The following is a 13,803-nucleotide window of genomic DNA, read 5'->3' on the forward strand; positions in this document are numbered from 1 at the left end:
TCATTGTCTTCACAGGCTCATCCCTTCCACAGATACAAAGACCACACTCTTTCTATGTTGGGGGTTTAGAAGGAGGTCATATCTCTGAACGGGGTTCTGAATTTCTTTTATATCATTGCACCCTGTGGGTATCACACTTCAAATCATGAATTCCTTATGAGTGCAGTCACTGCTCATTCCAATGACCTGATGCCTCACAGATTAAATCAACGCTTTTGTGAAATGACAATAAAAGGAGTCTGTTGATCAGCCGGCCGGTCTTTTAGGGCAGCGGTTTGAAGGATGTTGTTATCACAGTGCTGAAGACAGAGCAAGTCTCAGGCTTAAGGGAGGCTTTTGTGCCTCTCCCATGATCCCATTTGGCCTGCGAGGGCTTTCAGTTTAGCCCATGGGGCTACTTGAAGGAGCCAGTAATGAATACAACAGACAGTGAGACTATTAGAGATTTGTCCTCTATATATTTATGTGACATTTTCTTCTGCTTTGATTATCTTTATGTTATGCTTTGAGTTCTGAACTTAAGCCACACTGGAGGAATTGTGTCATTTAAAGGCATTGAGGTCGTGATCTTGTAGACATCAATGAAAGTTGGCTGCTTGAGCTGAACAAACACCAAACAGATTAAACCTGATTTAAAGCCCCAGTATATCAACACCCAGATTGTAGAATCAGCAGTAGTGGAATGTAACTAATTACATTCAACTACTGTACTCAAGTACAAATTCAGCATAGTTGTACTTTTATGCAACTCTATACTACTACTCCACTACATCCTGGAGGGAAGTAGACTACTTTTTAAGGCACTGCATTTGTCGGACAGTTTTAGGTACTAGTTTCTTTTCAGATTACAACTTTTTATACCTACTGTTCAGTGGAAAGCATGCATCTGCAAATGTGTTGACTTTGATGGATGAAGAGTTTCTTTCTGGGTAGAGAAAATCCTTCTACTTCTTGATCGAAATAATCTATTTCAAACATCCTTTGATTAGCTGTAAAATACAGGATCACGTAGCTGAAAACAGGCTGTTTTTCTGATCTCATGAAAAGGAAAAACTTTTACTTTAAGTACATTTTACTTCTAATACATATTTTTACTTAAGCTTTGAATGCAGGGCATTTACTTGTAGTGGTGTATTTTCTCATTGTGGTTTTATTACTTTTACTTAAGTAAACAATCTGAATACCTCATCTACCACTGAGAATGGGAGGATTGTGATGCCAGATTCATTGCTTGAATGATCAGTGATCTGGCTGCTGACAAGTAGATGCATGTCAGTTATGGCTGCCATCACCATAATAAACCGTAATGAACTTGTTTTGATATTACTGTAGTAGCATTTTACATGTTGCAGTCTTCGCTGAGACTTTGCTGTGATATTAATAAATCTGACCTTTGCTGTAAAACAGAGACCACATTATCTGCATCCTCTGCATGTCCACAGGCCTGTTCCTTTTTCTTCTTGCTGTCGGTTCACAGTGGAGATGCAAAAAGTAATTCTGCCTTTCTCTTTTCTGTCAACATTTGTGTGGACAAGGCCAGCTTGTTTGAATATAAAGACAAAATGGGCCATTGGTTTTGTGTTTAATGTTTAGCGTGAGTACTAGTGTTGGGCAGGAATGCAGTACTTAGTAGTGTAAGGCCTACATTTTGACATCGTGTCATTAACTACACTACAGTTAGTAATCCCAGTAAAGATCCACTACTTTAACAGTTTGTGGAGAGTTTGTTTTGTGTGTTTGATCGAGACACTGTTGCAGCACATTTAGCTTGGTATAGATGATAAAGACATTAACCTCTACCAAATCAAAGGTGAAACTCTAAGACTACATTCAAGCATGAGCTCGCTTGAACAGCTTCATTGTGGGAATGTGGCTTCTGGAGCTCTTCTGTGTGCAGTCACAGGGCTAAGCTAGCAGTAAGAGGTCAGTCAATCCATCCAAAAGACTAACTGTGTGTTAAACCACAGTTCAACACAGAAAATTAGACATGTGAGAGGGGAGGCTTGGAAAGCATCTAACAATAGACAAAAGTAATGTCATGCAAAGTGTAACTGTTAATAAACTGTTACATTTGCTGTTGAGTAGTCAAGTATTTACTTTTTCCATTGATGGATATGTGATGAGTAAACATTGTACATTTCCGGCCGTGCAGAGTGATTAAAACATGATGTGTGATTTAATGCAAACTTTATAAGAACCGGGGGAAATACCACAGACAGGAAAGGTTATTTGATGAGCAGAAGTGGACACGACATGCACTGATGTTTTTCTGCCACTGCTGTTGCAACATCTTCCATTGAGGTCTGACAGAGAGAAGTGTGGTGGCTGAAGAGATGATTCATCCAAGATCAAGATATAAGGAACCAGAACTCCAATACTAAACCTCCATAGATAATTAACGCAGTATACTTCTTGATTAATGTGAATTTGTTGTGATTCCAGGCATGACGGCTTGCTGTGCACAGTGTATGGGCTTCATCATCATATGTTGTTCCCCACGTTAACCCAATCATGTGCTCTTTATGTCTAATGCAATCTTTTTTACTGAAGCACAAGCGTTATCAGCATTCACAAATCTTTAGAGCTGCCAGACGTCCATATCCATTAGTATTTTGGAGTCAGGCGACACAGGCCTGAAGGCTGAACAGTCAGGAGGGTGGAGGGACACACAGATGGCCACTTCCCATCAAAAGACAAGCTGTAATTTGAGACATTGGGGAACCGAGAGTGGAAGGACCAGAACATCACCTTGACTATACTGTAGGTTGCCTTTAGAGAGAAAGTTGGATTAACTGCTATTATTATTCAGATTATATTTGAGTTTAGGCCAGAGGTGAATTCTCCCTTGTGATGATTCAGCATCCCTTTATGTGGATACAAGCTCAGCTGTTATGTGAGGTGAAAATCCAATTTCCTTCCACACTTCCAAAGGGATTAGTGGTTTGTTTTGAGTCTTGTAAGGAAAAGGAAAACTCTCCCTCGGATGGTAAAACATGCTGATACTGACCAGACTTTGTTAGGCTGGACCCACAGAGTTGACGGTTTGAAGGCAAGATGATTATCTAAAGAAGTGTGATATAACTTCCACTCTTCTACAGGCCGCCAAGCACGGTCAGAGGTTGAAGGTCATGGGAGGCTTGTATGTGGAGGAGGTCTTTGTGGGAAGATCGGGCAGTATGAGTTTCTCCCTGGGGATGTGGACTGAACAACACGGCATAATCCCCATAATCCCTTCAGGGGTCACAACAACACAAGACAACTGAAGTTGATTAGTGCTCTTATTAACAGCTCTTCGAAGTGACATCTACTGTGTCATACATTAGCTAAGACAAACCAGTACTGTATGGGTCAACCTTGCCTCCTATAAATTATGTGTGTATATATGAGGAAATGTTAATTAATGTAAAATGTGTTGCAAAATGACATGACAACATATTTGCTTTCCAGCTAAATATCCTCTGCACCTGCAAAGCCTAATATGTCCCATGCATACCATACAATCAGAATATCTCTGTCGATATCGAGGGTAGCTATCCTATCAGTTATAGAGGGGTTGGCTTTGCAGAGGACAAGGCTGGATAAGAAACTGGCATGTAAATGGCTAATAATAGGATTGTTAACAGGGTAACTCCTGTCAAGCCTAGAGAGAGATTATCTGAAAATTATCAATAGGAGTGGCCAGCCATGCTAACATACTGTGACAAGGCCTTTTCATACCACGGTTAAAGCTGAATGAGCAGTGCGTGGGTTCGACAGATTGCTTTCTGCTTGTTTGTATCAGCCTGAGGTTTTTGCTGTGAGCACTCAGTGGCAGTGGGGAACAGAGGCTTTCACTCTTCAGCCCCGTTCCTCTGAGATTGTACCCAGCATTGACTGCACACATGTGGGCTGACGTATCACTCAAAGCTTAGCTTTCTGGTCCTGTGGCAGCGGGGGTGACAGGTTTAGGTTTGCAGCACACATGCAATTATATCACTCATGCACATGCACGCACTGAAAGGAAGTTTACAGGAATACCCAAATATGAGTCACACGCACAGAGCCAAATGTATGCAGACGGGCACTGATACTTACGCTCCTATACACAGATTGAAATCAATAAGATGACTTATTGAGCATTACCAATCTGAGACAGCATATTGGAAGGATGAAGGTCGAATGGGTGGGGTTAAGAGGAAGCGAGAGGGGGGAGGGTGATTGGACCAAGTGCATTTGGTTATTGAATTGATAGGTGAGTAGGAGGAGGGAGCCGTTTCCTTCCTGAGTTTGGTTGACCTTAACGATTGACAGGCTACCCTCCAGAAATCACAAAGCATAATCTGCTAACCAGTCCCATGCACAGCACTCAGTGCCAGACCAGTTCAAGTTAATCAAGACAGAAAGACGGAGGAAGAGAAAACATGAAGGGATAGACGGAGAAAAGGAGGGGAAGGGAATATGAAAATGAAACTTTTCATCGTTTGTGTCAACAGAGGAATGCATGTGCAGTTGAAGCCAGGCTGCCCTATGCTTTCTGTCCTATCACGGCCAGCACATATGCAGTTTAAAATGATAAGAGTGGCATATTTACCAAATTAAAAGGCAGAATAACCTTTGAGACAATGGGTCCTTGATTGATTGATTGAGGTAGACTTTAGGGCAGTGATCGCCACTTTAATCCACTGAAATGACAACTGTCCCTGGCAGATTAGATCAGTTGTAGATAGCTCGCTAATTAGGCTGTTAGCTCTATAAATTGGTGCCATCTGCTGTTGACTTTAATGTTTTTAAGCTCCCTCTTTTGAAAGCCAGAATTAAAAATCACTCAACTTTTGGTCTTGTATTTTTGGTTTTTGAAAGGCCAAACTCTTTTTCTACAGCCCCATACACACCACTTCAACCTGGATATTTCCAAAGTTTGGCCTTGCTCAGTTATGGCTGTTCAGCTATGATTGGACAATGAGTTACTGTGGGAGGGGCTTAATGAATGGTCAATTCGAATTCACAAGCATCTGACAGGCAGATAAAGAGAAGGAGACAAATGGGGAAAATGATGAAGGAAAAAATGCCATCAACATTTCTGATTTCCTGCTTCCAAAGCATTTCCATATCAATAGCTGTGAAGAGCCCTAAATCCCAGTCTGACTAAACAATTCACTGTCTTTGTATTGCACAGTCACTCATTGTGTGGTAATAGCTTGGTCTCTACACATCTCCTGACTTATATCTCTACTGACTTGGGCTCTATGGCCGCAGTTGACCTTCTCACTTTAACCCTTTTGCTCCCAACTCCACACAGTATGGGCATTGTAAAGCTGAAGGAAGCTTTAAAGTCTCAGCTGCCAAACAAGAATCGACCCCTTGTGGCTGACTCAGTCTCCTTGAGTCGCCTGCCATCCCTCAGGAATTTACCCCTCGACATTCCAGGGGAAATTTTTGGAGGTGATTTGGCAGGAGCGGGCGATTCTGGTCCAAGGGTGACCACAACACTTGCGCTTTCGCTCGTGCCGTTCATTCATCGGCAGAAGCTCTGCTGGGGGAGTCAAGGTCTTGTCCTTGTGATGATTTACAGTATGTACTGAGGGGATTGTGTGTCTGCCAAGCCAAGTCTTTCTGTCAGTGTTATTTATCTCTTTATCTGTCATAGCGCTTTAGAGCTGAATTATTACACTGTGGCAGAAAGAGGGAATTTCATTTCCGTATTGTGTTGTTGGCTCATTTGCTGCATTATTTCTGTCATAGTGACATCTGGTTTTGTACTTTTATGTGTTTCAAAATTCTTCACCATCACTAAAATTCCAGATATTATATTGCATTGTTATTCTAAAAATGTGCAAAGTCGCTGGCATTCAGTGTGTAAGTGCAAACACGGTATGTTCCTGAAAACACTAATAAGCTGATCTTTAATATTTAGCCTTGTTATCTATATGTCTATTTGCACTAATATGTCTTAAAATAAATATGATTCTGGAAAAGAAAAACATATACCAGTTTGTGAAGAACAGTAGCACGTTTTACACAAATTTAGAATAATTTTCTAATAAGGCACCCATTATAAATTTTATAACTAATGGCTTTGTTAATGTTAATAAATCATTTACTAACATTTTATGGATCAGTTACATTTGAGCCATCAATAAGAACAATTACGTGGTGTCAGATTGTGGAAAATCTCTCTGACTGACTAGACTCTATGACCACTTACATTCTAAAAAGGGGCTGTAAAGAATTTATTATGACTTATTCATGATTAACAATCATTAATAATATTGTTAATACATGCATTCAGCTGCATTATCACCAAATGAGAAGTAGAAACACCAACCAAATTGTTTTTCCACAACCTGAAACAAGAGTTTATTAATGGTTTATAACTGATCTATGAAGCATTTAGTATTTTTAGCATATTAAAGAATTTATTTACCCTTCAGAAATACATTTGTTACAGCTGCCATAAAGAGTGTCTTGTAAGACAGTGGCACCCAGAATTTAAGCAAAAACACTGTATACAATGGAAGTGTATAAAGGAAAATAAATGACGACGAGAGCAGCAAACAGGAGCTGCAGCAAAGAGAGAGATGGAGAAAGCTGGAGAGAGTGGAGAGAGGGGACAGATGCTGAGAATGTGGCCCGGTCGATAAAAGCGATGGAGTTACTCCTCTGCACTCTCAGGTTTCTCTAGTTGACCTCTACGAGTGCTGATCACATTCTGCCGCAGAACAAGCGTGCACACACGCACACACACACACACACACACACACACACACACACACACACACACACACACACACACACACACACACACACACACACACACACACACACACACACACACACACACACACACACACACACACACACACGCACGCCCTGTAGATATTCAGAAACATGCATACACATTCAGCGGTGTGTGTTCAGTCTGGTGCACGTGGGCAGAAAAATGAGATGGGTCATGTGAGGTAGGACCTGAGCCGAGGGCTCAAGGAGAACAGAGAAAGTGTGAGAAAGAGGGAGGAGACAGTGAAACGTAAGTTTTGAAAACAGATCAGCGAAACAGGGGTGACCGCATTCTTCAATAATCTTAATTTATCCCTTCACATGTGCTCGTTGTTGCAACATGAATACTGTAAAAATGTCCATGATATCAGGTTTTGACAGGCAGGTCTTGGCAGCCGTCGCAGCTGTACTCAGGTGCAATGATATATAATAATAAAAAAAAAAGACTCGGCTTGTGTCGGAAACCCCTCTTTTCCTCTCTGTTTAACTCCAAAGTCAGCCTTTAAAGTATATGGTGTTGAAACAGCGGCAACACCTGTTTGCATGTCTGTTTGCAAGAGGTTGGAATGACGAGTTAAAGTCAGGCGTGGCTGCTGGCCCACACAAACACTCTCTTTGAACTCAAATGACACACACTGTTTATGCGGGGGCGCAGAGCAGCGGATTCTTTCTATATAATTGCTCATCTAATGCTAGTAAGTACACATGCACCCGGATTTCCAGTCACAAGTTAATCATTAACAGACAAAGCCGGAAGGAAAATTCCAGTAATTTCACTAACAACCAAATGATGCTGAACAATGACGACAATAAACGGTTTGTTGACAGGGGTTACAGTTGGCTGAACCTGTAATTTTGACAGCTCCACATCTCTCAGTTTTTATGATCTTAATGACAAGCTTTTGCCACATTTTGACCGCTAACATTTTTGTTCTATGAATTGGACTCACACCCTAGAAGGTCGCACTCCTGTAATTTTAAAATGGGAATACCATTTATGAGGTTTAGTGTGTCCTGTTTGGGTGTTGATGTTGGAAAGAGTGTTACAGAAGATCATTTCAGGACGTGTCATTGTCATCTTGATAAGGAATATTCTGTATGAGATATAGCATATACAATACATAAGTATTCATGATATAAATTATGATAATATAGATGAACAGTAGAGGAAAAAAATGTCTGTGTCAATCATGCATCTCCAAAGCTTTCAGGTTTTTTTCTTGACATAGGAAAACCCACATTTAGTAGCATTATGAACATGTTTCATCTCATCTTAAATGTATTTTGATCAGTATGATTAAACAGTACATCTGTACTCTCCATGCTATTCTCTCCCATCAGTGCAAACAGTAGCCATTTTGTAGCGTGTTGATCTGCATGTCTCATTTTATTAAACTGCACCATAGTCTTATCTTTACATTTCTTTGACATGTTTCTGTCCATTATTTTCTGAAATTGAATACATTTCTTTTTGATTGTGAAGTCGTTAAATTTCTGATCCGTGGATTTAGATCATTTAGCTTTTCTCCTCTTAAAAGGATTATGCAAGTAGTTCATCTAAGGGTCCACTATAAGGGAATCGTTGCTGAGTTGATCATTAAAATGTCTCAACATGATTGCTGTCTGACTAAGAGCAGCAGTCCAGCAATCACTGAGCTCTCTGCATAGTGGAAACAAGCTGAGCTCAGCAGGAGAAGGTCACTCCCCTCTGAGGCCAGACCATCAGACCAATGTGAGAGGTTGAGCTAGTGGTTCAGTAAAGGCACTTAGGGCCCTGTTTTAACTGTTAATCATGGGAGGGAGGGAGGGAGGGAGGGAGGGAGGGAGGGAGGGAGGGTGAGCACAGTAATGATGCAGAGATGTCGAGTAAAGGGAAGGATGGATGGATGAGATAAATGGTTAATGAACAAAAAGAATAAAGCGATATAACCAGGAAGGTTGGACAGCAATGATGTTGTGTTTACCATCAGTGGAGAGGCTCAGGAGGAGATGAAAAAGAGCCAGTGAGATTAAAAAAGAGCGCCGTCCAAATGAATGTGTGACTGACTGACATAAAAGGAAATGCCTGATAGAAGTAAGGAAAAGTGTAGCCAGCGGTAAAATGGATAGAAAGGGGATTGAAGGATAAAGAGGTGGTGGTGGTGGTGGTGGTGGTGGGGGGGGCATTTGTGCTGGACAAAGAAGATTTCTGTCAGTGAATGGTGTCTGGTTTCGAGTGTGTGGGTGTGTGTGTGTTGATGGGGGGCAAAAACAGTCGGGTAGAGAAAGACAGACAAGCCTTGGTGTAATGGTGGTGTGTATCTATCTGTTGAAGAGGACGGGGAGGAATATGATATGCTGCAGTGCATCACCAGAGGCTTGTTTGTATGCGCTTTGTGTGTCTTTTTATTCACACACATTAGCCCAATAGATCTGTGTTTTAACCAAGTACTCCACCCGTTTAGCATTGCACTCCTATTACATCTCTCATGAAATAATTTACAAAAAATTTATGCAGCAGAACCAGAGATACTGTCTTTTTTATTCCGTGCATTCACCTTTCTTGTCAAAATGAGATGAGAAACAGGCTCGAGAGGTCTGGTGAGGAGCTACATAAATAAACTTTCTTAAATGTCAGTACAGGTAGGAAGGAGAAGGTGTGAAGTGAGGAGACTTTGCGGTTTGGCCACTTGTGAGTAAGTGGTGGTGTGCTGAGTGAGCTGAAAGCACCTGGAGGTCACTGAACCGGAGCACATGGCTCATTGAACCCAGCAGGAGGAAGCTTCACTGAGCCGGCAAAGTGTAAAGCTGGGTTTGCACTGATGCTTAAAAATGCCACACACAAAACTTGCCACGTGTTACAAGTCAAATAAAACTGGCACAGTGAAGTAGCAACATTGTTAAGGACTCGATTCACACAGAAGGCCAGGACCCAGAATGCAGAGACAAAAAACTCTGTTTTTTATTGTCCGAATATAAAGTAACAAATGATACAACCAAAATCTCCACAAAGGGAAAAAACTCCTAAACTAAGGCAAAAGGCGACTGAACAGAAATCTCCACTAGGGGAAAAAGGCACTAAACAAAGTTACAACAAAAAATCACCTTGTAAGGGAGAAAAACTCAGCTAGAGTAAGTGAAATCAAAAATTACCTGCAAACAGGGACAGCACTGGAGAAGACAGCGATTTAGAAAACTCAAAATTCTAACTACTAAGACCATGCGCGGTGAGACACAAAGGGCTGGACGAAAATCATCTGGTGATGAGGAGAGAGCGGGGCCGGCTTAAGAAGCCGCACGCTGATGAGCGCTGATGCGGCTCAGGTGCGTCTCAGCAGCGCAGCCGGAGAGCACTCGACCCAGCTCCCGCCTCGCTCTAACTGCTGCGGAGAAGCGAGAGAGGAAACAAGCAAAAAACACAAACACAAACAGACCAAAAAGCACAGCCATAACAAACATATTCCCTGCTTGGCTTCAGAGTAGTACAACAATCACTGCCATAACATTTGTTCTTAGTAAAAAAAAAAAATCAATGGCTTTAGAAGGCTAGGATTAAGAATGATGGACATCCTGCATCATAAGTTAATAGGATGTTTGGTATATTGGTGTTTCCATAAAGTACTTATCACATCCTCAAAATTCCTTCAGCTAAAAGCCCCGCAGCAGCTCATGCATCCATCTAAGTAAGCTCTCATTAAAAATGTTTTCACCTCATTAGTGAAAAATGGCCGCCTCGCATTCAGCGGCTCTCCTGAGGTATTTAGAGCCCTTGGAAACCAACGGGTTGATTTCCTGTTGATGATGTGAATAACTGTAAGTAAGTGACAGGCATTTCCACATCCGCGGTGAGGAGCGCACGTCTCTGCTTGGCGTTAATGGTTGGAACAAAGTGGGCAGCACTGGATGGACAAACTTGCTCTTTCCCTCATTAATGGCTCCTTAGGGAGGAGGGAAATGACCAAGTGAAGTGGGATGTAATGTGTGCGGGGGTGTGTGCTGGGTGTTGCAGCACAAGAGACTTTTATGGTTATATTGGCTATGATGGAGGGATACAAAAAATGTAGATAGTAGGCATCTTGTAACCATATTTAAATCTTGGACACCATTTTCCAATCATATGTTCAAGCTGAAAATATTCTGACCTGCAGGGTAGCAAGGAGTCTACAACATGTCTCTCCATCTGCTGCTGCTGATAGTGGGGCAGCCTTTGGCTTGGAGGAGTTTTTTTCCGATGACTGACATTTTAAAACTGTTATGTATTGAGTACACACTTGAAAAAATAGATCACCAAAAAACAGTATGCATAGCAACCGCAGTTCATTTGGAGCACCGGGTACATTTTGCTCATAGCGGCTAATGCGGCCTCAATCCTCTCGCCTTCAGCAGTGATGAGGAGTGGGCTGCAGATGTATGGAAAGATCACATCTTTCTGAGCCGACACCTGGCTGCAATACTGAAAGCTGCGCTAATCAACAACTTAATGCAACAAATGAATATGTGTAATGTGAAAATGACGAACACACAGAAGATGATCACCCAACTCTGCGGCTCTATGGAGCTTCTTATGATCTTTCGGATCGTTTATTTGGTTTTACAACCCTCAACTTTACTGTTTTGGTTCATTCTCACAGATCAGTGTTGTCTTTATTTCTAGAGAAATAAATCCAGCATCACGCTGAAGGCTAAAAAGAGAGTGATGTGTTTATAGCTTGCTTTTACTGTCATCAAGTGGCCCAAAAAAATCTAATAAGTTTAAGTAACCTTGAATGTAGAGTAAATGGCTGTTGTTGCTTTGTTTTAACATACTCAGGATGCTCACAGAATTTCTCTCCTTCACAGTTACCTACCCTTCAGTGCCTCCCACGCTCTTCTCCATGCCCCCCTATGATGACTTTTCACCAGATGGCCCCCCACCAGAAATCCCTATAGAGAGCACCACCACCACCACCACCACTACCACAAACGGCGACTCCCAGGAGCGGCTCTACGATGGTCTGAACGACAAACTCATACCCATCTACTGCTCCATCCTGGCAGCAGTTGTGGTTGGCCTCGTGGCCTTCATCATCTTCAAGAGGTGAGGACAGAAACCACGTGAAGTACGGAAAATAATAATTTAAATCACAGTGAACAAAACCATGAATCAGGGCACCTGATGACCCACTGCTGGATTACAAAATTGGAAGTCTGAGTTGTTTTTCACATCTCATATTGTTTCATTTGATGGATTTCAGAGGACTGAAGAGCTAAAAGTATCCTAATGGTTCAAAAAGAAAAAGCAGAAAAGATGTGACCCTTTAGATTTATCTTTGGACCTCATGGGTATGCCTGACCCTCAGGGTTAGACCCCTGGCATAAAGCACCAGCCAGGTGGTTTGATGTCTGCAGTTTGCATCTATTTCACTCTGTCCCTTTCCATTTGTATGAATGAAGTTTATTTAAATAAAAATGTCAAAGTCAACAGCTGAAGGGAAGCGGGAAAGGGATCTGATACTCATTACAAATGCATACGGACAACAAAACCCAATCAGATTTTGAATTTCCGCAGCTTCATATTTAATGAAATCATCTGCTGCTTTTCTGGATGAGAGCACTCTGTTGTCCTGTGGGCCACAATATGGTCTGTTTACTCTCTTCTCATATATTGAAACCCTTGCTCCTCTCTCAAAGCCTCCACAGACAGCCAACAACTGTTCAATTTTGAATGTACAATATGTTTACAATATGTTGTAGGGCAAGTTTTGCAAGTCCGCATCCAAAGAATTCAATAAAGATCAGAGCAGAGGCGGGCAAACACTGAAACAGCAGCATTTTAAACATTTAACTGCCTCACTGAATAATAGATGATGTTTTACCTACCAGTCACTGCTGGCATTTGAATATTAATATCCTAATTACTTATTCCATATTTGTATCGTCATGTTTTCATGGATGGTGGCACTTGGCTAATGTTTTTTTTTTTTTAAACAGCCTTCATATTGTTTTCACCAAATCCACCCGAGTGGCAAAAACAGTCATTTTACTTGCTCACAAAACCTTGCATGGTCAAAACAAACCCTTATTTCACCGAGTTAGACGTGGCAGTGGTCTGGCTTTACATGTTTGCCCTGCTGCCTCTCTGATGCCTGATATCCCTCTCACTCCTCTTCTGATATTTTCACATCTGATTTAGTTTCAGAAATTTCCAAAAATCACTGAAATGCATTAGTCACTTAAGCACAAAACCGTGGCAAAACAGGGTCCAGGTTGAAAAATACCAAAGGTTTTTAAGGCGAGATGATCTTCATCATCATGGTTACAATAATAAAGACTTGATTAGTTCAGCAAAGATTGTGGTCATGATTAAAAGAAACCAGTATTGACTGTTGGTTGGAAATGGGAAACAAGCTAGAAGTTCAATGTTTTGTTGACCTGTTGATCCACCCTATATGGACTTTGTCACTCTATAATAACCCTACCTGACTCACTCTTTTGCTCTAGACGTGATTACTAGAGGTCTGTTTCACTTGAATTCAAACCATACATTTTTCCCAGAGTTCAATTTTTCCTTTTCTTATGACTCATTTTCTTTCAGGTGGAACAGCTGTAAGCAGAACAAGCAGGGAGCCAACAACTGCACAGCCAACCAGAACCAGACGCCGTCACCTGAGGGAGAGAAACTGCACAGTGACAGCGGCATTTCTGTGGACAGCCAAAGTCTGCAGGAGCAGCAGGCCCAGAATCAGGCTCATACAGGTAACACACTCATGCCTATACCTAAACAGAGGCCACTCCCATAACACCAAGAAATACAATAGCCCCCATTTATCAAACTATCACACTTAAATGGGGCGTGTTTATCTGGTGCTGGATTCCTCTGGTAATGTGTTTCTACTAATCCACAAATAAGTCTGATTGAGTTTTGCGTTTTTGTGAATGTACACACAGGCTGCACCCTCACCTGTCCCACTGTGTCATTTGAACAAAAAAAGAAAAATAAAATAAAAAAATAAATTTTGCCCTTGGCAATGAACCATCTGGTGGCTTCATCAACTCCACCCTCAATATGCCCTTTCAGTGTTACTGTAG

At 41.6% G+C, this 13,803-nt stretch overlaps 1 protein-coding gene across 1 annotated transcript in view; it reads left to right on the top strand.

Annotated features, from left to right (window-relative positions):
* Positions 1-13,803, top strand: part of ngfrb (nerve growth factor receptor b) — a 30,079-nt gene that overhangs the window by 11,461 nt on the left and 4,815 nt on the right. The window contains exons 4-5 of the mRNA XM_070991471.1: positions 11,575-11,812; positions 13,310-13,470. Of these exons, the coding sequence (XP_070847572.1) occupies positions 11,575-11,812; positions 13,310-13,470 (399 nt within the window). The remainder of the gene's footprint in view (positions 1-11,574; positions 11,813-13,309; positions 13,471-13,803) is intronic.

This window comes from Chaetodon trifascialis, chromosome 21 (genome assembly GCF_039877785.1).
Source record: "Chaetodon trifascialis isolate fChaTrf1 chromosome 21, fChaTrf1.hap1, whole genome shotgun sequence".
Taxonomy (NCBI): Eukaryota; Metazoa; Chordata; class Actinopteri; order Chaetodontiformes; family Chaetodontidae; genus Chaetodon; species Chaetodon trifascialis.